The following is a 26,690-nucleotide window of genomic DNA, read 5'->3' on the forward strand; positions in this document are numbered from 1 at the left end:
AAGTCTGAAGAAGTAAACAGTCATTCAGAGGAAGGCCCAGATAACACTAGAATACATATAACTGGTGCGGAGCTACAAGCATTAGTAGAAAATGCTGTTGCCAAAGCCATTGAAAGGCAATATAGTGAATCAAATAGGACCCGAAGTAGGACCCGGTCCGCGCCACATTCCAAGACCAAGGGTCATTCGGAGGCTCATACCAAACCACTCTCTAAGAAGGATGCACCTAAGAAAGATGAACTCAAGAAGTATGATGAGCGACATTCATCCAACCAAAACAGTATCCCGTCAAGGAAGGTCGAGCATAAGCCAGAACCGCGTGATAAGTCATGTACATACAAATACTTCGTCTCATGTAAACCCCGGGACTTTACTGGGAAGAAGGGAGCGGTTGACTGCATGACCTGGTTGGACGAAATAGATACAGTGGTAGATATCAGCGGGTGTGCTGATCGGGATGTAGTAAAGTACGTATCCCAATCGTTCAAAGGGGACGCACTAGCGTGGTGGAAATCCCTCTTACAAGCTGCCGGAAAGGCCACACTTTACAGTATGACATGGGATCAGTTCGTAGCCCTTATTAAAGAAAATTTTTGCCCACAACATGAAGTTGAAAGGATCGAGTCAGACTTCGTGTCTTTGGTGATGAAAAATCTAGACTGCCAGGCATACCTCACCACTTTTAATACCCTATCTAGGTTGGTTTCATATTTGGTAACCCCAGAGCCGAGAAGGATTGCCCGTTTCATTGGGGGTTTGGCCCCTGAGATTAAAGCAAGTGTTAAGGCATCGAGGCCTACAACTTTCAGATCAGTAGCTGATCTATCCCTCTCTCTCACCCAGGACGTAGTCAGGTTGAGAGCACTTAGGAACTCGGAGGAGAATAAGAGGAAGCGTGAGGACGATACCTCACGGAGATCGGAGAAGAGACACCGAGGGAATAACGACCACAGGAAAGGGTCGGGATTTAAGAGAGATGGGCAACAATCATGGGATAAGCCCAAATGCAAAACCTGCAAGAAGAATCATTTTGGGAAATGTCGCTTAGAGTCGAAATCGCAGTCCCACACGAGACCCTGTGGAATCTGCAAATCTACTGATCATACGACTTTGAAGTGTAAGGGTCTGAAAGATGCAACATGTTACGGTTGCAACGAGAAAGGGCACATAAAGTCTAATTGCCCAAAGAACGCTAAGAAAGCCGATGATGGAAAGAAGACCAATGCAAGAGTCTTCAAGATGGACGCTAAGGAAGCTGTTCAAGATGACAACGTGATTACAGGTACCTTTCTTGTAAACGATGTTTTTGCTAGAGTATTGTTTGATTCTGGAGCAGATAAGTCTTTTGTAGATAATAAGTTCTGTGAATTGTTGAAATCACCTGTAAAAGCCTTAAGTGTGAAGTATGAGGTGGAATTAGCTGATGGGACCATAGAAACCGCCTCAACTATTTTAGATGGATGTGTTATATCCATTAGGAATCACTCTTTTCCATTATCCTTACTTCCCTTTAAGCTAGCCGGTTTTGACGTAGTGATAGGTATGGATTGGTTGTCACATAACCAAGCCCAGATTGTGTGCAACAGAAAGCAAGTGGTAGTTAAAACTCCGTCCGGTGAGTCACTCACTATCCAAGGAGATACCCAGCATGGATTGCCCGAGCAAGTGTCCATGCTCAAGGCATCTAGATGTCTGCAGAAGGGTTGTGTCATTTACATGGCACAAGTTACTATTGATGAGCCAAAGCTAAAGATTGAAGATATCCCTGTCATTTCGGAATACCCTGAAGTATTTCCAGAAGAACTACCTGGTTTACCACCAGATAGGCAAGTGGAGTTTCGAATTGACATCATTCCGGGTGCGGCGCCAGTAGCGAGAGCACCATATAGGTTGGCACCAACGGAGATAAAGGAGTTAAGGACGCAGTTAGATGATCTGTTAGCTAAAGGTTTTATTAGACCTAGCTCGTCTCCTTGGGGAGCGCCGATTTTGTTTGTCAAAAAGAAGGATGGATCGATGCGTCTGTGCATCGATTACCGCGAGCTTAATAAAGTCACTATCAAGAATAGGTATCCTTTGCCCAGGATCGACGACCTGTTCGATCAGTTACAAGGGGCAAGCTACTTTTCAAAGATCGACTTGAGGTCAGGCTATCACCAGTTGAAGGTCAAGGATGAAGATGTACACAAGACAGCGTTTAGGACTCGTTATGGACATTACGAGTTCCTAGTGATGCCTTTTGGGCTCACTAACGCACCAGCCGCATTCATGGATCTCATGAATCGCGTCTGCAAGCCTTATCTGGATAAATTCGTCATCGTCTTTATTGACGACATCCTCATCTACTCAAAGAACCAGGCTGACCACGAGAAACACCTTCGTTGTATTCTCAAACTTCTACATCATGAGAAACTTTATGCCAAATTTTCAAAGTGCGAATTTTGGCTTCGAGAAGTCCAATTCCTTGGACATGTGGTAAGTGAGCGTGGTATCCAAGTAGATCCCGCTAAGGTAGAAGCAGTTATGAATTGGCAAGAGCCAAAGACACCTACCGAGATTCGCAGTTTTCTAGGATTAGCAGGATACTATAGGCGATTCATCGAAAACTTTTCAAGGATTGCTGCGCCTCTAACTTCGTTGACGCGTAAGAAGATCAAGTTTGATTGGGGCCCTAAGTAGCAGGAATCCTTTGACGTTCTGAAGAAGAAGTTGAGCAATGCACCAGTATTAACATTGCCCGATGGTATAGAAGAATTCGTGGTGTATTGCGATGCGTCGCACACTGGCATGGGCTGTGTACTCATGCAGAGAGGCAAGGTCATTGCCTACGCTTCATGACAACTAAAGGTGCACGAGAAAAACTACACCACCCACGACTTGGAACTGGGTGCCGTTGTATTTGCACTGAAACTTTGGAGACACTACTTGTATGGAACCAAGTGCGTGATCTATTCGGATCACAAGAGCCTTCAACATTTGTTCAATCAGAAGGAATTGAACATGCGACAAAGAAGATGGATGGAAACTTTAAATGATTACGACTGTGAGATAAGATACCATCCAGGCAAGGCAAATGTAGTTGCTGACGCCTTAAGCAGAAAAGAAAGAGTAAAGCCGATAAGAATCAATGCCAAGCGCATCGAAATCAGGAATAGTTTGAACGAAAGGGTATTAGCTGCACAGAAGGAAGCTGTGTTGGAAGCTAATTATCCTGAAGAAAAGTTAGGAGTAACTGAAGAGCAGTTATCCTATGACAAAGACGGAATGCTAAGACTGAATGGGAGAATATGGGTTCCAGTTTATGGAGGACTTCGAGATGTTATCCTCCAGGAAGCCCACAGCTCCAAATATTCCGTTCATCCTGGTGCTGATAAGATGTACCAGGATCTAAAGGCAAACTACTGGTGGATTGGTTTGAAGAAGTCTGTAGCTGAGTATGTAGCTAAATGTCTGACTTGTGCGCAAGTCAAAGCTGAGCACCAGAAGCCGTCAGGTTTGCTTCAACAACCTGAAATTCCCACATGGAAGTGGGAGATGGTGACAATGGATTTTATCACCAAATTGCCCAAGACAAGGAAGGGAAACGATACTATATGGGTTATAGTAGATAGGCTAACCAAGTCAGCACATTTTCTTCCCATTAAGGAAACTTACAGCTCTGACATGTTAGCTCAATTGTATGTGGATAAGATTGTAGCGCTGCATGGTATACCTGTATCTATTATCTCTGATAGAGATACTAGATATACGTCACATTTTTGGAAGAGTTTCCAACAATCTTTGGGCACTCGTTTAAATTTTAGTACGGCTTATCATCCACAGACTGATGGTCAAAGCGAGCGTACTATTCAAACTTTGGAAGACATGCTACGTGCATGTGCGTTCGACTTGGGTGGTAGTTGGGATAAGAACCTACCACTAATCGAATTCTCCTACAACAATAGCTACAACACCAGCATAAAAGCTGCACCTTTTGAGGCCTTATACAGTAGAAAATGTAGATCGCCTATTTGTTGGGCGGAAGTTGGAGATGTCCAACTATCAGGACCAGAGATTGTTTATGAGACGACGGACAAAATTGTCCAGATTCGCGATCGCTTGAAAGCTGCCCAAGATAGGCAGAAAAGCTACGCTGATCCAAAGCGTAAGCCTTTTCACTTCGAAGTAGGTGACAAAGTATTGCTTAAAGTATCACCCTGGAAGGGAGTGATGCGATTTGGTAAGAAAGGCAAGCTAAGCCCGAGATACATAGGACCTTTTGAGGTTATCGAACGCGTCGGATCAGTTGCCTATAAGCTAAACTTACCGGAAGAACTTAGTAGTATACATAATGTGTTCCACATCTGTAATCTGAAGAAGTGTTTCGCTGACGAATCACTGGTCATACCGCACACAGATATACACATAGATGAAAGCTTGAAGTTTGTGGAAAAACCATTGTCGATTGAGGATCGACAGGTGAAGAAGCTTCGAAAGAAGTATATACCTATAGTTAAGGTCAAGTGGGATGCTCGTAGAGGTCCCGAATTCACATGGGAAGTAGAATCCGCAATGAAAGAAAAATACCCTCATTTGTTCCAGTAAATCTCGAGGCCGAGATTTCTTTTAAGGGGGTGAGGATGTAACACCTCGGAAATTTACGTCAAATAATGCATTGACACGTGGCATAGGCTTTGGATATGTGAAAACATACTTTAGAGGGACTAAAGTTGACAAATAGTGAAACTATGGAATATAAGGGTCCAAAGAGTCAACAATGGATAAATAGGCTCTAAAATAACCCTACATGGTGTTTATAACCCTAAACGGATAAATCATGGATCATACAAAACGGAAAATGTAAGAAAGTGAGGAATTACAAACTACAGGGGCTAAACGTGTCAACATGTTGAATTTATACCTCTGAGTGATCTTTTGGCAAACCCGAAGCTTTGTAATGATAAAATATACTCACTAGAATATGTGGTAAAAATTTCATGAAGTTTCGTGATCGTATGAGAAAGTTATGATCAAAACCGTGCACGAAGGGCTAAATGCGTCAACGTCGAATTTCATGACTTTTCGGGTGAGTTCAAAGTTAACCAAGGACTTTACCATGTTTGTAAATGTCCCAAGGTCCATAAAAATCAAGTTTGAGGGTCTAATGAGCAAGATTGATAGCCAAAACCACGTAATAAAGGACCAAGGACCAAAACTTCAACATTAAAAGAGATTTGAGGATCAGATGGGGCTAGGTGTCACACCTAGGGCCCTAGGCGTGACGCGAGGCCTGCCCAGCGACAGAAAACGAGTTATTTGCAATTAAGGGTCTGATTCCGAGTTGTAACCAGCTGTTGCCCACTCCAAAGCCTCACCAATCACCTTACATGCATTTAGGGGCACTTGTAACCATCTTGCAACCCCCCTAGACTATTGTGGCAGCTCTTAATGAGATCAAAGTTCCATAAAAGGGGACTTGTAGTTGTAAACATTGAAGACTTGCATTCTCAAAAATTCACAAGAGAAATTCTGGAGCTCTCTGGCCATCAACAAGGGTTCATAGGGCTTCCTTCTTGTCATTAGGACTCTTGTAAGTGTTCATACCCATCGCTAATTCGTTCTAGCTTAGTTATTAACCGAAAGTCAATCCGTCGTAAATTTAGTTTGACTTTTCGATTAAACGAAAATGGCTCAGCCATTTCTCGAATTGAAAGTACCTACAAGTTGGTATTTATGTAGGTAACAAACCCTCAAAAGGGTGTTTTCAGATTCTCACTCTAAGCATGATGATTGTCGAGTCAAAGCTTTTCTTAAAAAGTCAACAGAATGTGTTTTTGCAAAATCTAGCATAAATAGCAATGTAGGTCACATGCAACCTGTTTGATCATCAAAATAACTTTATAATTAATGTAAGAACATGTTTCATCATGATCAACTCGACAATTTTCAGTTAAACCCGGATCGGAACCGAAAGTCTCATAAAATGACTTTTTCTTTGACTCTCGATTAGGATCCGTGCATGCATGTTTGAGATCTGCCTTAGAGCTTATTTTGGACCATTTTTATATATGTGCAACTCTCTGAGGTTTTACAAAATTGGTTCAACACTTATCCGATTCATATGCATGTTACCGGTTTATGCTTAAATATGACTATTTTGCCCTTTTTGCTATAAAACGTGATTTTTGAAAAAGTGAAAGAGTAGAAACGTTTGTTACTGATTTATAAACTTGCACCAAAAATTTGATATCAGTTTGAGGTCCAGATTTAGAGTTATGCTCAATATCGTAATTTGGAAGCTTTATGTTAAGTAAACGGCATAATTAGTGTATAGCCTATTTAAACCCACTTTTTGATATAAAACTTTTTACCCACTGATGTTATATAATATTTTGGGATTTTTGGAGATTTTTATTTAATTTTTGGCTGATCGTATCATAGGTCTCTAAGTTTAATTCGGTAAATACCGAATTTACCCTTTTAAGCCATAAAATGAGTTTTATAAATCTTTTTGACCCCAAACCTTTTTCCACTGATTTCATATGTTAAATAAATTATTTTGAGCATTCTGGAAATATAAAAATATCAGCGTTCTTTTGAAAATCCGGAAACGGCTCTAAATCGCTTGTTTAAGCGTTCTTAACGCCTAGTATGCACTATAACCATATTAAACATATAAGGTTGATACCTACTGATATTCTTAGTATATTTTTATAAAATAACAGTAAGTATAAGTTTTTGAACTCAGGTTTCCAGTTTTGACACTTTTAGCCCTTGTGAAATTACCAAAATACCCCTAAGGTGCATAGTTTGATTTTAAATGATAAGTTTCATATATGGGACATACCCTACTGTTATAATATGTTAAATTAAGTATTTTTACTGTATGAATCAGACCTACAACTCAGATTACAAATTTAACTCTTTTATAATCTTTTAAATGACCAAAATGCCCTTATAAGGCATAAGTTGAGTTTAAATTCATTCGGGGCATAATAGAACATAACTTACCGATATTATGACATATTTAGAGCATATTATCTCACGGAACTTGCATATGACTCTTATGGTTACCCGTAACGCTCTTTTAGCGTTCGGTTCGGTTTATGTAACTAGTTTGCATAAATTGACCGAAACGGGTCAAACATTATCATTTTTGTCTCAAAATCCAGAATGTATTTAGCATACCCATATTATACAAGTATTCAAACTTGTCGGGTCTAAATCACGTTCTATCCGGTCTTCGCTTAATCGTGCGTTTGAACCGTATCGTCCTTAAAACTAACCGGTCTAAGCTTAGGCTTAAATAAAGACCCGTTAGAAGTCTAATAGGTTATTATAAATCTTTGTTCCAGAATAGAAGAACCAGTAAAAGCTACATTCACTTGCTAGTTGTGATTTATACTTACCAAGGTAAATACTTTTAACTTATTTTCCCTATACGGGCTTGGGGTACGGTATATAATATACCGCTTGGTCCGGCATTGAATTCTTTAATCGAATAGTGGTTAAATTCATTGAGATGCCCTGTTTTGAAGGTGTTTTATTGCTTAAAGCCTTTGGGGGGTTAATGACCATGTCCCGGATATCCTTGGCATCATCTTACGAGATGGCCACGACCCGAGCACGGGGTGTAGGCGTACACCCGTCAGTGTATAACTCTATATTGTGGTGTGTCTATTAATCTTTAACCCGGTCTACGGATCGGGCTACTGAACGCATAAGTAACATGTAAATCCCTTACAAGATTATATTGCATAATTATTCCAAGTTATAAAAATATTTTTATGCCATGTGCATTTAAATCAATTTTCAACCGTTTTCAAAATGAGTCAGTTAAATTGTATTTACCAGTGTAAACTGACGTATTTTCCCAAAAGGTTAAGTGCAGGTACTACACGAAATAGGCTGGCTGTCTTCTAGAGCGTCCACAATAAGTCTCGCAAGCTTGGATGGCAATAAATCTGTTGAACAATATCTTATTTTATTTTGATCCGCCTGTGGATCCGTTTCAACTACTTAGTGATATTTGATATTACACTTTATTAAAGTTGAAATGAATCTATCTTTGCTTCCGCTGTGCATTTATATATTGTGTTGTTTGTCTATGATGATGCCAACTACGTCACTATACTCCCCACCGGGCCCACCGGTGACACGTGGAAATTAGGGGTGTGACAAGTATCCTGCTAACCACAGGAAACTACGAATCTCTGTAGGCGTCTTTGGCTCTTGCCAATTCATGACAGCCTCTACTTTAGCGGGATCCACCTGGATACCACGCTCGCTGACGACATGTCCAAGAAATTGGACTTCTCGAAGCCAGAATCCGCACTTAGAGAATTTGGCATAGAGTTTCTCATGATGTAGGAGTTTGAGAATACAACGAAGGTGTTTCTCATGGTCAGCTCGATTCTTCGAGTAGATAAGAATGTCGTCGATGAAAACGATGACGAATTTGTCTAAGTACGGCTTGTAAACGCGATTCATGAGATCCATGAACGCAGCCGGTGCATTAGTGAGCCCAAAAGGCATCACTAGGAACTCATAGTGACCATAGCGAGTCCTAAATGCGGTTTTATGTACGTCTTCATCTCTGACTTTCAGTTGATGGTAGCCTGACCTCAAGTCAATCTTCGAGAAATAACTTGCCCCTTGTAACTGATCGAACAAATCGTCGATCCTCGGCAAGGGATATCTATTCTTTATCGTGACCTTATTAAGTTCGCGATAATCGATGCACAGACGCATCGATCCGTCCTTCTTCTTAACAAACAGGACAGGTGCTCCCCAGGGAGACGAACTAGGTTTGATGAAACCTTTAGCTAGCAATTCATCCAGCTGGGTCCTCAACTCCTTCATTTCGGTTGGCGCTAGCCTGTAAGGTGCTCTAGCAAACCAGGTAGATCTTCAGGGAAAACTTCGGGATATTCCGAAATGACGGGAATGTCTTCTATCTTCGGTTTAGGCTCTTCAAAAATCACATGTGCCATGTAGATGACACAACCCTTCTTTAGACATTTTGAAGCCTTGAGCATAGTCACTTGCTCAAGCAATCCGTGCTGGGTATCTCCCCGAATGGTAAGCGATTCACCAGACGGAGTCTTTATCATCTGTTGCAGACGATTTGGGCCTGGTTGTGAGATAACCAGTCCATACCCAGAACTATGTCAAAACCGGCCAATTTAAAGGGAAGTAGAGATAGAGGAAAAGAGTGGTTCTTAATGGATATCACACCTCCATCTAACACAGTGGAGACGGTTTCTATGGTGCCATCTGCTAACTCTACCTCGTAATTCACATTTAAGGTTTTGACAAGCATATTCAGCAATTTGCAAAATTTATGATCTACGAAGGACTTATCAGCGCCCGAATCAAAAAGTACTCTTGCAAAGATATCATTTACGAGAAAAGTACCTGTGATCACGTTATCATCTAGCACTGCTTCTTTTGCCTCCATCCTGAAGACTCTTGCATTGGTCTTCTTGGCCTCTTCAGGCTTCTTGGCATATTTAGGGCAGTTGCTTTTAATGTGCCCTTTCTCGTTGCAGTTGTAGCAAGTTGCATCCTTTATCTTTTTGCAATCCACGGTCTTGTGGTCCTTGGACTTGCATAACCCGCAAGCATACGACTTCGACTGAGTCTGCGAGTTTGATTCGAGTCTACACTTTCCAAAGTGGTGTCTCTTGCAATTCTTGCACTTGGGCTTCTCACCAGACTGTTGCCCATCCTTCCTTAACTCCGACCCTCTCTTGTTGTCACCGTTTCCACGGTGCTTCTTGCCCGACCTCCGTGAAGTATCATCTTCACGCTTTCTCTTCTCAGCCTCTTTGTTCCTCAGTGCTCTTTGTCAGACCGCGTCTAGAGTGAAGGACAAAGAAATGTCGGCTATAGATCTTAAGGTCGCTGGCCGAGAGGCCTTCACGCTTGCCTTTATTTCGGGGGCTAACCCGCCGATAAAACGAGCTATTCTCTTTGGCTCCGGGGTTACCAGATATGGAACCAACCGGGACATCGTGTTGAAGCTCGTGAGGTAAGCTTGACAGTCAAGGTTCGTCATCACTAATGATAGGAAGTCAGTCTCTATCTTTTCAACCTCATGTTGAGGGCAGTAATTCTCTTTGATGAGAGAAATGAATTCCTCCCATGTCATGCTGTATAGGACAGCCTTTCCCGAGGCCTGAACCAAAGCCCTCCACCAAGCCAGGGCCTCGCCCTTAAACGATTGTGAAACAAACTTTACCACGTCCCTCTCTGCACATCCACTGATGTCCACCACGGTGCCCATCTCATCTAGCCACGTCATACAATCTACTGCGCCCTTCTCCCCAGTGAAGTCTCGGGGTTTGCATGATACAGAATACTTGTAGGTGCAGCCCCTGGCGCGAGATGCATCAGTATATACTTTTTCTTTACGGACACTCTTTTCATTGGACGAGTGATTATCATCGTCCTTTTTAGGCTTGGACGGTGGTTTGCTGTGGGATTTTGAGTGGGTTTTCGGCTTTGAGAGTGGTTTGGATATGGTTCTGCTCCGGGATTCAGTATACTCCTCGTATTGTCGATCCAGGGCTGCCTTAACAGCATTGTCGACAAGAGCTTTTAATTGAGCGCCCGTTAAATGAACTTGGGCGTTATCGTATTCGTCTTCATTCGTATGACTATTCTCCCCACTAGGATCAGCCATGGTAACTTGAATCTGCTACAGAAGATAACGAAAAAAATTTTATTTAGGAGTTTATTATGGAATTGTCTTTTATGGCAATTCATTAACCATGGTAAACGGAGACCATATCTGGTTAATTTGTTACTCATTTTTATTTAGGATTTGAACATACTTATCCTAATTACAAACAATAATGTTAGTGGCATAAAAGCCTAGTCACGAGGACGTTTTTATAATATTAGCCGGGATTACAGAGAATCAAGGCACGAAGGTTTGAACCATAGTCCCTTTTACCTTTTCTAACAGGGAGTCATAGACCACCACTGCCTTTTGTCTTATATGACAATAATTATGGCCCGTAGGCACGACATCACGAATGGATGTCTTATAAGTTTTGGCACGTAGGCACTACATCGCTAATGGATGTTTAACAAATGATCGTCTTTATTGACGATTTAACCCACGATTTACAAATCATTAAGTTGGGCTTTGAAATCCTTAGAAGGATTCCTATATAAGAATGACACGTGCGATTTTAACGAATCACATCTGCCATGAACGTTAACATGATTACAGAGGTTAACTGGAAATCTGAATCTTTTAATCAGGTCTTACCATCTTGGCCGGGTCTAAAAGACACCTGGCTAGGTTTCACTCTTAAGATCCTTTATTTAGGCAGATTAATTTAAAAGGAAATGTATTTTGATTTATTTCATACATATTAATAACAAAAATGAAATTTATAACATACATTCCATAACTTCAAGTATGATTACACGCTGCCCTAAACGGGACTTTTTAAATAAGTAATTACCTACGCAGAGGTCTATAGAAAACAAGTCCACGCAGGGACCAAATACATAGATAGGTGTCCACACAGGGACTAAAAAGGTAAGTCCACGCAAGGACTGAAATATGATAAATGTCCATGCAGGGACTAAATTGCAAATACATCATTACATAAGGAGACTAATGGTCTCGTTTCTTCCTCCCTTTTAGTAGGTTTGCTAGGCCCTTGAGAAATCCACGATTACTCTTGCGTTCTTGTTCGAAGTCTCGTTCCACTCGGTTTAGGCGGTGGAGTATTTCTTCTTGCTCCGGAGGAGAAAAACGTGGTTGCTGCGCTGGTTGCTGAACCGGAGGTCTAGGAGGTATAGGATACCCATGAGCTGAGTAATCTGGTCTCCAAGAGGTTCCATGGAGGGCATTATAATTAGCCGCTACCACATATGGATCGGCATCATAGTTATAGTTGTAGTGCGTGTGAGTCGGCTGCTCAAATGGATTGTATGCCGTGGAAGCGCCGTACGCTGGTATCGGATTGTCATATCCGAAAGGTGGCGGAGGTGGTGCAACTGGTGCAGAATTCACCTCTGCAGGGTGACCAGAAGGTTCCCCTAATTGTGGTTCTTCTTCAGGTACTGACGGAAAGTGACTAGCACTCGAGTGGCGAGGGGTGCTGAAATGAAATTCCCCTCCTCGGGTAGACATCCGTGCGCCTGACCTTCTACGCCTTGGCGGATCTGGAATTACTGGTTGAACCGGTGGCGGTGGTGGTGGCGTAACTGCCACAAACCGCGAATCCTCAGAAGGATCCTGTTGTTACTGTTGATCATGAGGCGAGAAATGATGTGAAGGTGTAAAGTACCAATTACATTGGTCAAACCTCGCCTGGTAGCTGTCGGGACCTTGATAGGGTGTTCCATGAAAGGATGACCCATCAGAGATCTCGATTGGATGATTGGGAGTACCCCTTGTAGGCTCGACGGGGTCTGTATCCTCGTCCATATCCACTGCATTGTCTTCAGAAAAGTGATCCTCTGGTCCTAAAGGGTTATACCCTATAGGCTCTTGGACGTAATCCGCCGGGTTAAACTGTCCTATGAAGAAAGGTGAAGGATCGCCGTACGAACGGTGCGAAGCAGATCGCTGAAGAGGTATAAAGGATGGTTGAGGGTTATTGGGATTGTTTTCCGAATATGGTCCAAACGAATGACGGTATGAGGGTGTTGAGCTATGCGAGGTAGAATGTCTCGCAGGTTCAAAGAGATTTCTTCTTCGTCTCTGTGGTTCTTCACTCCTTGTACTGGAAGGAGCTCGCATGTTCGACGGTCCAGCCTCGTGATCATTGTGAGTAATGATCTGTCCCTTGCCTCTTCCTCCTCTTCCTCATCTGATTGCAGGTGGCATAATTCCTGCTTTCAAAAATTTAAATAACAATAAACAATAAAAAGACAAACTGGAATAACAGTTCGAATTTGTCCTATGTTCTTGTCTAGACTCAAGTATGTGCAATTGTGTAACTGAGATTAAACACATAGGCTAGTGTTTAATTCACTCAGTATTGGCTCTGATACCAACCTGTCACACCCCGATTTCCACGTGTCTCACCGGTGGGCCCGGTGGGGATTACCGTGACGTAGTTGGCAACAATATAGTCAAACCACACAATTATATGAATGCACAGCGAAAGCATAAAGATAAATATATTTCAACGTTAAGTGTAATATCAAAGTATCACCATTGTTGAAAATAAAATCCACAGGGGATCAATAATAATAACAAAAGTATTGTTCAACAGACTTCAGGCATCTTAAGCTTGCGAGACTTCTAATGATGCTAAGGAGAAATCCCAGCCAATTACGCATAGTACCTGCATTTAGTCTTTTTGGGAAAATACGTCAGTTTACACTGGTAAATACATTCAACTGATACTTTTGTAAAATGTTTAATAAAATTGGTTTAAATGCACAAGGCACAAACTCTTTATAACTTGGGATAATTTATAATTAAATCTTGTAAAGAATTACATGTTTACTATGCGTTCGGTCGCTCGGGTCGTGCCGGGTTAAAGTTTAATAGACACACCACATAGTATAAAACCGTGGCGGGTAAACCAACGGCTATACCTTTATAGTCATGGACATAATGCCGAGTGTACGCCTACACTCGGATGTCAGGGTCGTGGCCATTTCGTAAAATGCTGCCGAGGATATCCGGGACATGGTCATTAAGCCCCCAAAGGCGTAAAGTCAAACAAAACAAATTTTTAAACGGGTCACATTGATAATACCCAACTACTAATGAGTTGGGGTCAATTGCCCGACCAATCGGTATTTTAAATACCGTAACCCAAGCCCGTATAACGGAAAATAAGTTAAAAGTATTTACCTTTGCAAGTATAATTCCTTAATTGAACTAAATTGCAGATAGCTTTTACTGGTCTCCTATTCTGGAACGAAGGTTTAAATTAACCTATTAGAATCCTAACGGGTCTTTAATTTAGCCGTAGCTTAGACCGGTCAGTTTCAAAGGATAGATTCGGTTTGACCGCGTGAAAGGCGAAAACCGGGAATGGAATGTGATTTTGACCCAACAAGTTTGAGGACTTGTTTTATAGGGGTATAATAATCACACTCTGTATTTTGGGGTCAAAACAATATGGTTTGACCCGTATCGGCTAATTTATGTAAACTAGTTACATAAGCCGAACCGTGCGCGCAAAAGGCGCAACGGGTAACCGTAAGAGTCCTACACTGTTTTCCTAAGTCAATACGCTTTAAAGAGGTTGTGGTATCAGTAGGATACCTTCCATAATGCCCGTAACGAGTTTAAGTTCATATTATGCCCCGTAGGGGTATTTCGGTCTTTTTAAAGATTATAAAAGAGGTTTATGAGTTCTACAGGAAATCTGAGTTTCCCGAACAGTTTATAAAGTCTAAAATACTTTATTTATTATTTAAAATCAGTAGCAACTGGAATCGGGTCAAAAGACCTTGTAGAACTCAAGATATGGCCAGAAAGGGCATATTCGGTATTTACCGAACCGTTGCCATAACCGCAGGTTATGAGCAGGTTAAAAATAATTAAAAATCTTTAAAAATCCCAAAATATTATTTTACATCAGTGAGTAAAAGGTTTGGCGTCGAAATCCGGGTTTAGATAGGCGTTATGCTACTTGCGCTATTTAATTACTAAAGTTTCCGTAATTTGTGCTATTTAGCATAACTCCTATTCTGGACCTCGGATTGACGTGATATTTTAGGGACATGCTTAGAAATCAGTAACCAAGGTTATGATTCGTTCACGTGTCTGAAATTCTCGTTTTAATTTAAAAAGGGCGTTACGGTCAACTTTTAAGCATTTAACGGAAAGGTGTAAAAGACTCGGACAAACAACGAACCGGTCACAGAGGTTATACCATCATATAACCTGGTCCTAAGAGAGTCCTAAGGCATATCTATATCAAACTTTAACGGGTCAGAACTGAAGTCAAGCAAAAGTCAAAGCTTTTGCGACTTTCGGTTCCGAACCGGGTCAAAACAGTAAATGGTCGGATCAAACAAGCTTAGACTAGTTAATATACTTATTATCATGTTTTATAAGTGTGTAAACAGGTTACATATCATCTACATTACAGATTATGCAAGAAATCGCAAAATGGCATTTCTGTTGACTTTTTCTAAGCACGTTTGACTCGACATTTGGACTAGTTAGAGTGGGAATCAGAGGGTGCCCTTTTAGGGGTTTAATGCCCACATGATTACCATCATATAACTATCTTTGATTCGACAAATCACTGGACCATTCGTGATTTATCGCAAAGTCAACCGTTAATTACGACGGATTGACTTTTAGGCTAAACTAAGCAAAAACTAAGCCACAAAAGGGTAGACACAGTTACAGAAGCTTGGTGCACGACTAAGGATGTTAGAAGAGTGCTTGAGAGCTCCAGAGATGACCAAGAGAGCAGGTTTGAGGTGTGATTTACTTGTGCACAATGTATGGCCTTTTATAGTGAAACATTTGGCTTAGGATCATTACAACACACCCTACAATGGAGCATGGATGATCAGCAGGTGGCCCTGGGTGCTAGGGGGCATGTAGAGGGCGCCCATGCTTCATTAATTGCTCAAATGATCGTTCACAAGCTCAAACAACAAGTCTGTCCAAAGTTTCTGCATCTGGGACTTGTACGCGGCCCGCATTAGATTCAGGCTACATGCACGCGGGCCGCCTGAATCTTCATGTCAGGAAACGTATCCACAGGTGGCTCACGGCCCGCATTAACTTGCTTAATTCACCCAAGCGGGCCGCCTGAGGCCTGAATTTCAAGATTTTCAAATCTTTTGTCATGATTAACCTGACCTTTCGGTTCCGAAGGGGTAACTTTGCGATTTGGCCCTCAATTATTTACGATTAAGGGCCTCGTGACTTTTACCCGCATTGTTAAGCCCCCGGTTTGTTTAATTACTATCCGAAAAGCCTTAACTTTCATTGTTGACGCTTTTAACCCCTCGCATACGAATTTGATCATAACTTTCTCGTTTTAAAACGGAACTTCGCGAAATTTATATAGTATATACTAGTGAGCGTATTTTACTGTTACAAAGCCTCGGGTTCGTCAAAGGGTCACTCAGAGGTATAAATTAAACATGTTGACACAATTAACCCCTGTAGCTTGAAATCTCTCACTTTCTCCCGCGTTTCGTTCCGTACGATCCATGATTTGTTCGTTTGGAGGTTCGAGCATCGATTTGGGTTACTATACAGTATATTTACCCTTCGTTGACATTTATAACCCTCGAATTTACATACTTTCAAGATTTGTCAACTTTAGTCCTTTATTTAATATTTAATGCCACGTGTAAACTTATGACACGTGTCAGCACATTATTGGACACAAAATTTCGAGGTGTTACATTATCTTATGAGGGTCTAGTGGCTGGTCGAATCGGGAATCCTATGCTTACAAAGGAGGATTACGATCAAATAGACGCCGAAGAGATGGAATTAATGGATATCAAATGGCGTCAAGCTAGTGTTCTTAGACGTGCTGAAAGGTTTAAGACAATCACCGGGAGAAATGACTTTCTTGATGCTCATGTATCTACTTTAGGTTTTGATAAATCTAAAGTTACTTGTTTTCGATGCAGGGAGAAAGGTCATTTCAAACGGGAATGCAAGAACAGGGAAGCTAGTGGAGCTCAGAATCCGTTCGAAAAAGATGATTACTAACAGAAAGCCATTTATCAGCAAGTTGGTCAATCACAAGATTCACAGACGACTCATGGTAGAAAGATTGAGGATTCAAAGAGAGCGTGTTTGGTGGACTTTAAATGGAGCAACTACATATCATCTGAAAGTAAAGCATGTATAGTCGATCAAGATGATGAACGACTACCTGAAGGCTTCAGCTGGGATATGTTTGTTGATGAAAAAGGAGATTTCAAAGCTTTCATTGCAAAGATTGTTAGAGAACCAGACATGTTTGCCACATGGATGAAGTCTATTGGTGTAACAGTGAAAAGTGTTGATGAAAGTTTACAAAGTTCAGATGAGAGTGTACAAAATGATGTTAACTCAGAAAAAGAAGTTGTATTTGATCAAACCCCATCTGATTCTGGTTTATCGGATGCTGATTCTGATAAATCTATACAGTTTGATCAATCATCTCCAAATGATAGCAGCAGTGATGATGAGGAGGAAAAACACATTAATGTTGCTAAATCTCATCTATCTCCTGAAAGTTTTCATTTCTATTTTGCAGATCGCATGGAGAAACTGAAGGAGAAACGAGCTGCTAAAGAACAACAACAAATGAAATCTGAAGATGTTGTTCAGAAAGAAAGTGTTGAAAGTGTTGCTGAGAAGAATGTTGAGAGTGAGCATGTAAAGGTAGAAGAAAAAATGAAAGAAGCAGACAAAGTAGTAGAAGTGGTGAAGACAATCGAGATTGAGAAGATTGTTGAAGTTGTAAAGCCTTGCGAGAAGTGTTTGGAAGCTTGCAAGGAATGTGCAGCAAAAGATGACATAATTGCTGAATATGAGAAGAAGAAAGAGCAGTTACTGTTCAATCTCAACTATGTGAAAGAATCTTATGATGTCTTGAACAAAACAGTAACTGGTCTCCAAAAGACAAATTCAGAAAGAGAACAAGCACTAACGATGATGAATGCAGTCATGATGACAAAGCAGAAAGCTATCAACTTCTACATCGAAGAAAGTGCTAAATGGAAGCAAGAGTTAGAGACAGAGAGTATCGAGAATGAGAGAATTAGACGATTATTACAAAGTTATTCAAGTTCTGATTATCTCATTGATCATATTTACCCAACTGTTGCAGGAATGGAAGCTTTTCAAGATGAAAAGCCGAAGAAAAAGAAAGATAGTGGTAAGAAACCGACTGTTAGCTATAACAAGTGTCCGCCTCCGATTTGGGAAGGATATTCACCTAGAAAACCAAACGAGGAGCAACTTGAAAAAGCAGTCAATATAAAGCTAAAAACCGACACAACTGATGAATTACCAGAAAACATTGATGTCACGTTCACCTCGTCTGACACTGATCATGAGTCTGAGTTAATCAAAAAGGTGGTCGATCAGGTGTTGGATACTGATGAGGAGTCCGAGTCTAAATCTGAGTCTGGAGGGTCGAATTCGTCAGTCAACAGTCAAAAGTCGTCGGTTAAACGGTCTTACAGTAGAGAATTTTTGTTATCAAAAGCAAATTTGGATGATGAAACATTTGAAGTTGCATACACTTTAAATGATTCGGACAAATTATACTATGACAGAGAATTTCCAATAAGAAGTGTTCGTTTTGACATGATCAAAAAGGTTTTCAAAATGACAGAAATTAATATTTGTGAAATAGATTTAAATCTTACTGAAAAACCTAAAAAGTATACTTCAAGAGTTCAACAACGTCTAAACAAGAAAAAGGGTTACAATTCTGGTTCTGGTTTTCAAAAGAAACCTAACCAAAATCGTAGCTACAAAAAGAAAGGTTTAGGATTTATTCCACCAGAAAATCATAAAAATGAGAAAAATTCTAAAACAAAAACAGAATTTGTGTCAGGTGGAAGCTCAGAAAATGAACAGAAGAAACCATTTTGGAGACAGTCAAATCAGGAGTTTCTTGCAGAGAAGAGAAAAATGGATCTGAAGTGTCACATCCAAAGGAAACTCGTACCTGTTACAGATGCAATGAAGCTGGTCACATTGCATGGAACTGTCTGAAAAGTGCCAAAACAAAACAGAGAGTTTCAGAGAAATTTAAAGAAAAAGTTGTTAATGATGAACCACCAACAAATAGACTTAAAATTTTTGAAAATTCAATATACGAGGTTGGTGAGTGTTCGAAAAAGAATTTTTATAAAAAGAAAGAAAATGACAACCAAGTGTGGGTTGTTAAGAAGGTTAATTTGAATGTTGGCAATGAATCTGGTTCCACAAAGCCAGAGGAGCCACAAGGTGAGGTGAAAATTTCAGTGAATGATGATGATTTTCCATCACTGAAATTTGAAGAGGTTAAGCAGAAAGTTGGTAAAGTTGAAATCTCGAATCAGTTTTACACCGAAAAAAATAAGTTTGATGTCGAGAAAACATTTAATGGAAGTGTTAAGAAAATTTTTGGGAAGATGTTGAATGGGAAAGCAAAGGGGGTTAAAGATTTTTATGCTACAAAAAAGGCAACATACAACCCCACTGCGCAAGAGTTGAAAGCCATCAAGTCTGAAAAGACTTGGATGGAAGTCTGTTTCCCATAAAGTCTTAGGACTACGCCGGAGATCCCAAGTTTATATTGTGGATCAGGAATCGGCATCATTCTAGTGTTTGTAAAGTTTGCTTGAAAGATTTTGAAAGTGTTTGAAATTTTACAGGTGAAAGGACTACGCCGGAGCTTCCAGGTGGGTAATTGAGAAGCAGGAATCGGCATCTTTATGACTAATCTTACAAGTGGTAAAGAGGTTAATGTAGATGACTCATTCCTACAGTTGGTATTGGTTAGTCATACCTACAAGTGGTATTGTTTGTGATCTTACAAGTGGTTATTTTACAAGTGATACAGAAGTTACTTGAGTGCAAAACGGTAAATCAGGGACATTAAGTTGTACTTGATTTACTAACATGATAGAAACTGACAAGATGATGAACCATAACCCCAATTTTACAAGTGGTAAACCTTCAAGTGGTTAACACAAATTCATTTTCCGGAAAAATCATTTTGATTAAAACAAACTTAAGTGTTTTGAGATCTAAATGAGAAAATGGTTTGTTGAAAGGGGGAGTTCTGATTGTTTATGCATAGTGAATGGCGATTAGATGTGATTCGATGTCAGTTGTCAAATTTCTGTATAGTTTGTGTTGTATTTTATGTTTTCAAGTGGGTCTAGAGATTAGTTGTTTTCAATTTTTCGTTAATATGTTTGCATTTTAGGGGGAGTATTATTTTAGAAAATCCAAAAACATTAGAAAATTTGAAAAATACAAAAACAAGATAAAATCAAAATGAGTTTCGTTGTGAAAAGAGGAAATGATAGTACATCTGTAGACTGTCATAACATGCTAAAGCTTTGTAAAGATAAAATGTAATAAACAATCTTGCTGAGGATGTGTCAGTAGGTTTTTATACACTTAGTAAATTGTGACGAGATATAAACATAAAATTTCAAACTTGCTTATTCTGTGGGTTAACAACTTCTTGGATATATAGGTAACCCCTGAAATCTTGTTTGAAAGGTCCCTTATTATGAGATACTAGGTCTTTATGCTCAAAGGTCCCTTATTCTGAGATACTAGGTCTTTATGCTCAGTGTTATCTGGGGTATTATCCCGGGACTTCTGCTGTATGGAAGTACTGACCTAGTCCCCGGATAATGCTTTTCGCAAAAGCTTGAAACATAGCTTCGCCCTCAGCATGCTGATGAAACAATAAAATTGATAGTCGCTGCTGTTGAAATAAAAAAGATCCTCTAAAGGGGACACACCGAAAAGTCGAAGCCGTCATCTCTCTGCGTATATGGGAGTATCGACCTGAGCTCTCACGGCCCTCGCATTTAACCCCTAAACAGATATCAGTTGTGGTATACTCACATGTAAGACTGAATATTGGGATCTGGATACGGGAGTATATTCAAGTAGTAGGACACACGAATAAGTTAAGTATCTAAGACATTAATATCGTATCTCGAATCAGTTGAACTTTGTGTGAAAATTTAAGTGGACAAATATACTGACAATCTAGGTGAATTGTTTAGAACTTAAAATGTAATCAGCTTAGCGGTGTTGGTGACATGTCTTATAACTGATAGGATCCTCTTACACGAACTCACAAAAATATGCTTGTAAATATTTCATTTCTGCATTTTTCTGTATGTCTTTACAATTGATGTCAGTTAGTGTCATTTCAAGTAATATTAGTTACTTTCTTTCAGAAAATCCAAAAGATTTTATGTGTGTTTTAGCATAAACTTTTGAAAAAGTCAAAAAGATTTTCGACAACTGGTGTTGGAAAGCTGATTTTCAAAATTCCAAGTGCTAAACATGATGACATTGTTGTGAGGGGGAGTGTGTCTTAATTGTCAAAATATGTTTTTAAATCAACAAGTGGTTCATCATGTGTATATGATCTGAGGGAGAGTGATTGTTGATGAATATTTTATGAGAGGGTGTCATCTGACTATGTCAGAACTGGTGCACTACAAATTGTTAAATTTAGAAAACTTATTATGAGGAAGAGTCTATGCAGGTCAAGTTGTGCCAGGTCGATCCTGAGACCCAAGCTAGATGATAGCCAGGTTTCGATCTTGGAACTAAAGACAAAGGGCCAGACAATGATCCCGTATCAGATGGTTGCTGAAGAACAAAGGAATACCAGCAAATCGAGAGGGGGAGTCTGAAGATATACAAGCAAAGGAGAGTCTGTTGATGAAGATAGAGAGAGAGAAAAGCCCAGAGACTATTCAAGACTGAAGATGTAAGACACAGCATTGTCGTGACTCGATAGTCGACTCGTCAACATCTGAGGGGGAGTCTGTTGGTGCACTACATCTGTCGACTTCGTCTTGTATCGAGTCTTCCATTGTATTGTATAGATTAGGGCGTGTTTTACGAGAAAATATGAAATGTGTGTGTATAGAACATAGGTTTCGCTTATAGGGACATTTAGTAGGTGGTTTTGCTTATCTGTACATGAGAGGTTTCGCTTATATGGACATGTGTCCATTGGAGCGAAACCACCATATCTATAAATAGTGGTCATTCGAGCAAAACCTTATCGATTGTCTTGTATTCCATGCCGAAGTGCTGCCGGTGTGAGGTTTGAGCTGTAAACGTTGCCAGATCAATAAAATCAGCATATTTAGTGAAGAACAAGCTGTTTCTACCTTCGTTTCTTGTTATTCCGCACCTGAAACGAAGTAAAACTCCTCTGAACGACTCGTTCAGGTCAGATCACGATCCTACATCCACCACCATCATCCATTATCCATCATAGAGTGTGTGAGTTGTCTCGGGATCCAAGATTGATCGTAAGAGTTCTTGACAATCAAAGGCCATGTTTGCCAAAGTCTCTTACATCACTTGGTGAAGACAAGTGTCTAGTGTAATACTTTTTATTTTTAATCTTTTGCACTTTTTAATTGGTTTTGTATTAATGACTTTAATTACTAGTTTCTTATGTTGAAGGTGATTCTTCCTTATCGTTTGTCCGTGGTGTCTTGGCATTATTTTACTGTCTATATAAAATAAAAGATTTTCACCATTCATATCTCCACGGTCTATATGGAGGTATGTTGGCTACCTGGTCAGGGGTTAAGGGAACGGTTTGGTAAGAGTCTTGCCATTGTTCAATGTATAGATCCTGCAAAGGACCTAGGTCAAATTTAGTAGGACCTCCTTCAATACCCAACGGTATTGGATGGCGGGGGTCCAAACTTTTTGACCCCCTCATAAGTTAAACTACTATTAAAACTTTAACCCGACTACTTAGGACTGTATCCCTGCTGACTCAGACTACTTAGCCGAGGGTAACGTTGCCTTCAAAAGAGGGGCCTACCACATTATGCATTAATAACTTAATTAATTATCTTTCAATAATCCGACCCTTTAGGATTGTATCCTTGCTGACTCAAACTACTGGGTTGAGGGTAACGTCGCCTTCAAAAGAGGGGCCTACTACAATAACTAAGATAATCTCTTAAACAAGTGCAAAAGTGCGAAAATAATCAAAGGTTACACTATACACGAGCCGGATCCAAGTGATTCATCTTGTCTATCTGTTTTTGTTTTTATTTTATTTTTCAGCATTTTAGTTAGTTTTATTTTCTTAGTTTAAAACATTTTTTCTAATATTTTGATTTGATTGGACGTTGAGGATAAACCGGTACTAAAAGCTCTTGTGTCCTTGGACGACCTCAGTATCTTACCAACACTATACTACGTCCACGATGGGTGCACTTGCCCATATGTGTGTTTAGTGTTAGTAAATATCGTGTTTTATAAATTTAAAACTTGGCTAAAAAGTGTAAAAAGGGCTTAAAATATACACCTAAATTATATTACACCTAACGCACATCACTAATCATCTCGGTTTCACCCCGGCGTAGGTAGTTGTTTAATTTAGGGTTTCGAATTGTTTATTACTTCATTTGATTTTTGAAACCATTGATAGTAGTGTTACATTTGTTGCGAATTCGTAAATTGTCGAACGATGTTAAAAGTTATGACTTTACGAAATGGTTATATGTAATTGTGTATTATCGTGGTTAGGTTTTACTTGTGTTGATTACAAAGTGTATTCTTGACCATTTTTCGAAACGTTGATAGTTATTAGCACCTAAGTCACAGTACACTATGTCCGCTAATCATACATAATTGAGTTGAATCTAAGAACTTGTAGAAACCCTAGGTTGGCAATTACCGAAACCGGGTGTGAACCCTTTTTCGTATTATTGTTTAGTAATCAATCTTTCGTGCATTCGTTAATTAGTAGTTATTAATCAATCAAATCAATTTTATTAGTTAAATTCACATCTTCCAACAAAACAAAAAGAAAACAAATATTATAGCAAGCTCCATAAACTGTGACACCTTTTTATAATTCGATCAAATCCATACGCAAACCACATACTCTTCGTGGTTCGACCCGTTACTACCACTAACTATTTGTTAAGGGTAATTTGAGCTTATAAATCTTATCTTTGACCGGAGCACGACAATCCTATCAAATTTTGGCGCCGTTGCCGGGGAGTGCGTGCGCTTTGTGTTTGGATATTGTTTGAATTACGTGATTAACTGTTTAAGTGCATAATTTCTTTTCTTATACTTTGTCTTTTTCCTTGTTACGCGGGTGTGTTACTTGTGCAGATTACAGGTAGTGCATGCATACAAAGAATTCCGGGAGGACTTCACCATTAGTTTATGAACCGGAAATTGAAAGAATCGCAAGAAGGAATTTAGCAAGCCGGTTAGAAGCAACCATTGTTTCTAACCAAGCCGCCCAAACACGACAATCCACACCGTCCATTGAAACCGATTCAATGGTAAACCAAAACTCCAATCACCCAAACCTCAATCAAAACCAATTCCAATCCAGAGGAACCTTTCATCCTGCCCAAAATGTTCAACCTATACCTCAAGAGCGACCGGGTGGTAACAACAATACCGGACCACCCACACCACCTTTCCAAAACCAAAATCCCAACAACACCCAAAGAACACCACCACAACAAAACCTTCATCGACAAACTTCCTTACCCATCAACCTTGATGACCGGAATGTCAATTCCGACCGTCGAGGCAACCGAGATCGTGGCAATCCCGCGAACGAAGACTCATTTTTCAACATAGACGATTTGAGAAACGCCATCCCCGATGACGAACCTTATAGTGTGCCCGGTTATCAATCGCCGGAACATGTGAGTGTTCATACGGAATATTCGGACGATGGGGGATATTATGATGATCGGGCGAATGATGATGAAGATTGGGGATATGTGAATCAGGGTAATGTTTACAATGCGAGAGGATTTGAAGATGAGGAGTTTGGCTATCAAAACGCCAATTTTGTGGGGGACAATGACTACGGGTATGGAACTAGGAGGAATGACGGTTACGAAAACAATGGCCCGCCACGAAACAACAATCAAAGGAACCGGAACGACGGGTTTTACAACAACAACCTCCATGAGGAGTGAATGACCGTTTTCGACCGGTAGTTACTGAAAATGACTCTCCGATAGTGTGCGAACGGAGAATGTTTGATTTTAAACCTCATTACATTAATATACTTCCCCATTTCAATGGAAGGTATAATAATGAGCCGTATACGCACTTGGCGGAGTTTTCGTCTATTTGTAACACTATCGGGGGGTACAACTTCGCATTAGAGGAGGTCAAACTTCGCTTATTCCAATTTTCGTTGAAAGACAAGGCAAATCAATGGTTTCTCACCCTTCCGGCGAATAGCATCCGGACATGGGGTGAAATGCAACAAGCCTTTTTAGACGAATACTATTCGATGGCGAAGACCGACGACGCTAGGGATGAAATAAGGTCATTTCGGCAACTATCGAGTGAACCGTTGCATGAAGCATTCACTCGATTTAAAGAATTGATGAGGAGATGCCCACATCACCAAATAGAAAAGTGGGAATTGGTGAAGTGCTTTGTACGTGGTTTGGATGACGCGACATGGAATCGTCTCGAGTCAACGAGCAACGAGACTCTTTTGAGCAATCATGAAGATGACGATTGGGAATTTCTTGAGCAGATGAGCAAACGGTCAAAGGAAAAGGAATCAGCCGACCGAGCCAAGAAGCATCCCGTTTCCCGATCACTACCCGATCTTGATTCTAAGGATCGGATTTCCACTTTAGAACGGGAAATAGCGCGTATGAAAAAGAAAGAGGTGAATGTGGTCTAATTCGCGGTATGTGAGGATTGTGGAGATATTGGCCATAGGACCGATCAATGTCCAACGGGGCCGGGTGAGTACCCCGAGGAAGTGAATCAAGTGTTCGGGGATAGAAAAAATAATGATATGAATTCGAACACCTATCACCCCGGATTGAGAAACCATCCCAACTTCCGATATGGGAATGTCGCGAATCAAATGAACCCGAACTTTCAACCGGGTAATCAAAGCGGGTCATCATATCAAAATCGCCAAGGTGGTAACCAAGGAGGTTACCAACGCAATTACAATCAAGGATACCAAGGTAGAGATAATAATTATCAAGGTGGGTATCAAAGAAATTACAACAACCAAGGTGGTAATGGAAGTGGGTCAAACAACCAAGGGGGTGGTAATGATTTGAATGCGAAAATGGATGCGATGCTTTCAATGATGCAAGAATCCAAGAAGGAGAATGAGATTCGGGACAAAGCACATGAAGCATTAGCAAAACAAGTAGGCCAACTCGCGGAGGAAATGGCTCAAGTGAGAGGAAGCTCGGGGAAGCTTCCAAGTGACACAATGGTGAACCCTAAGCATTAAGGGTCAAGCTCAAGGAACACACGTGAGGTACCAATTAATAAAATTACTTTACGTAGTGGTCGAGTTGTAGATAACGGTGTTGAGCCATCATCACCCCAGTTTGTGGAAGGGGTGGTGGAAGATGCTAGTGAGGATGAGTATGAGGATGGTCAAACGGGTCAAAATAGAAATGACTTGAAAAAGAATAATAACACTCCCGTTGTGACCATCCCTGTCCCCAAGGCTAAGGAAAAGGGTGTGGAGGCTAATACCGCCCCTTATCCCGAAGCATTGAAGGGACCCATAAAGAAGGTCGTAAACAAAAGAGGTCCACAACAAGAAGAGTTGTTGGAAATTTTCAAACAAGTAAAAATCAACTTACCTCTTTTGGATGCAATCAAACAAGTACCGTCTTATGCTAAGTACTTGAAAGAATTGTGTACCCAGAAACGAACTCATAAATTTCCTAAAAAATTAGATTTAACCAAAAATGTAAGTTCGATTCTTTCGGGTGCACTTCCACCTAAGCTCCAAGATCCGGGTGCGCCTATCATTTCAATTCAAGTAGGCGATTTTAAAATCAACCGAGCACTTCTAGATCTTGGTGCTCGCGTGAACATTTTACCGAGTAGTTTGTATGACCAATACGAGTTTGGTCCACTTCAATCGTCAAACACCACCAAGGTGTTAGCCGGTTTGACACCCAAATTACCCCGTGGAATTGTCTCGGATGTGATAGTAAAAATCGAGGATTTTTACTATCCGGTGGACTTTCTAGTTCTT

At 40.4% G+C, this 26,690-nt stretch overlaps 2 protein-coding genes across 2 annotated transcripts; both read left to right on the top strand.

The window, feature by feature from the left end:
* Window positions 1-23,970: 23,970 nt before the first annotated feature.
* Window positions 23,971-24,627, top strand: LOC110932599 (GATA zinc finger domain-containing protein 14-like). Its single transcript, XM_022175927.1, has one exon. The coding sequence runs from the start codon at window positions 23,971-23,973 to the stop codon at window positions 24,625-24,627; it is 657 nt and encodes a 218-aa protein (XP_022031619.1).
* Window positions 24,628-25,544: 917 nt separating this feature from the next.
* On the top strand, window positions 25,545-25,928 carry LOC110932591 (eukaryotic peptide chain release factor GTP-binding subunit-like). The gene has a single exon (XM_022175918.1). It carries the CDS (start codon window positions 25,545-25,547, stop codon window positions 25,926-25,928), a length of 384 nt encoding a protein of 127 aa, XP_022031610.1.
* The last annotated feature ends 762 nt before the right edge of the window (window positions 25,929-26,690 follow it).

This window comes from Helianthus annuus, chromosome 1, assembly GCF_002127325.2.
Source record: "Helianthus annuus cultivar XRQ/B chromosome 1, HanXRQr2.0-SUNRISE, whole genome shotgun sequence".
Lineage (NCBI taxonomy): Eukaryota > Viridiplantae > Streptophyta > Magnoliopsida > Asterales > Asteraceae > Helianthus > Helianthus annuus.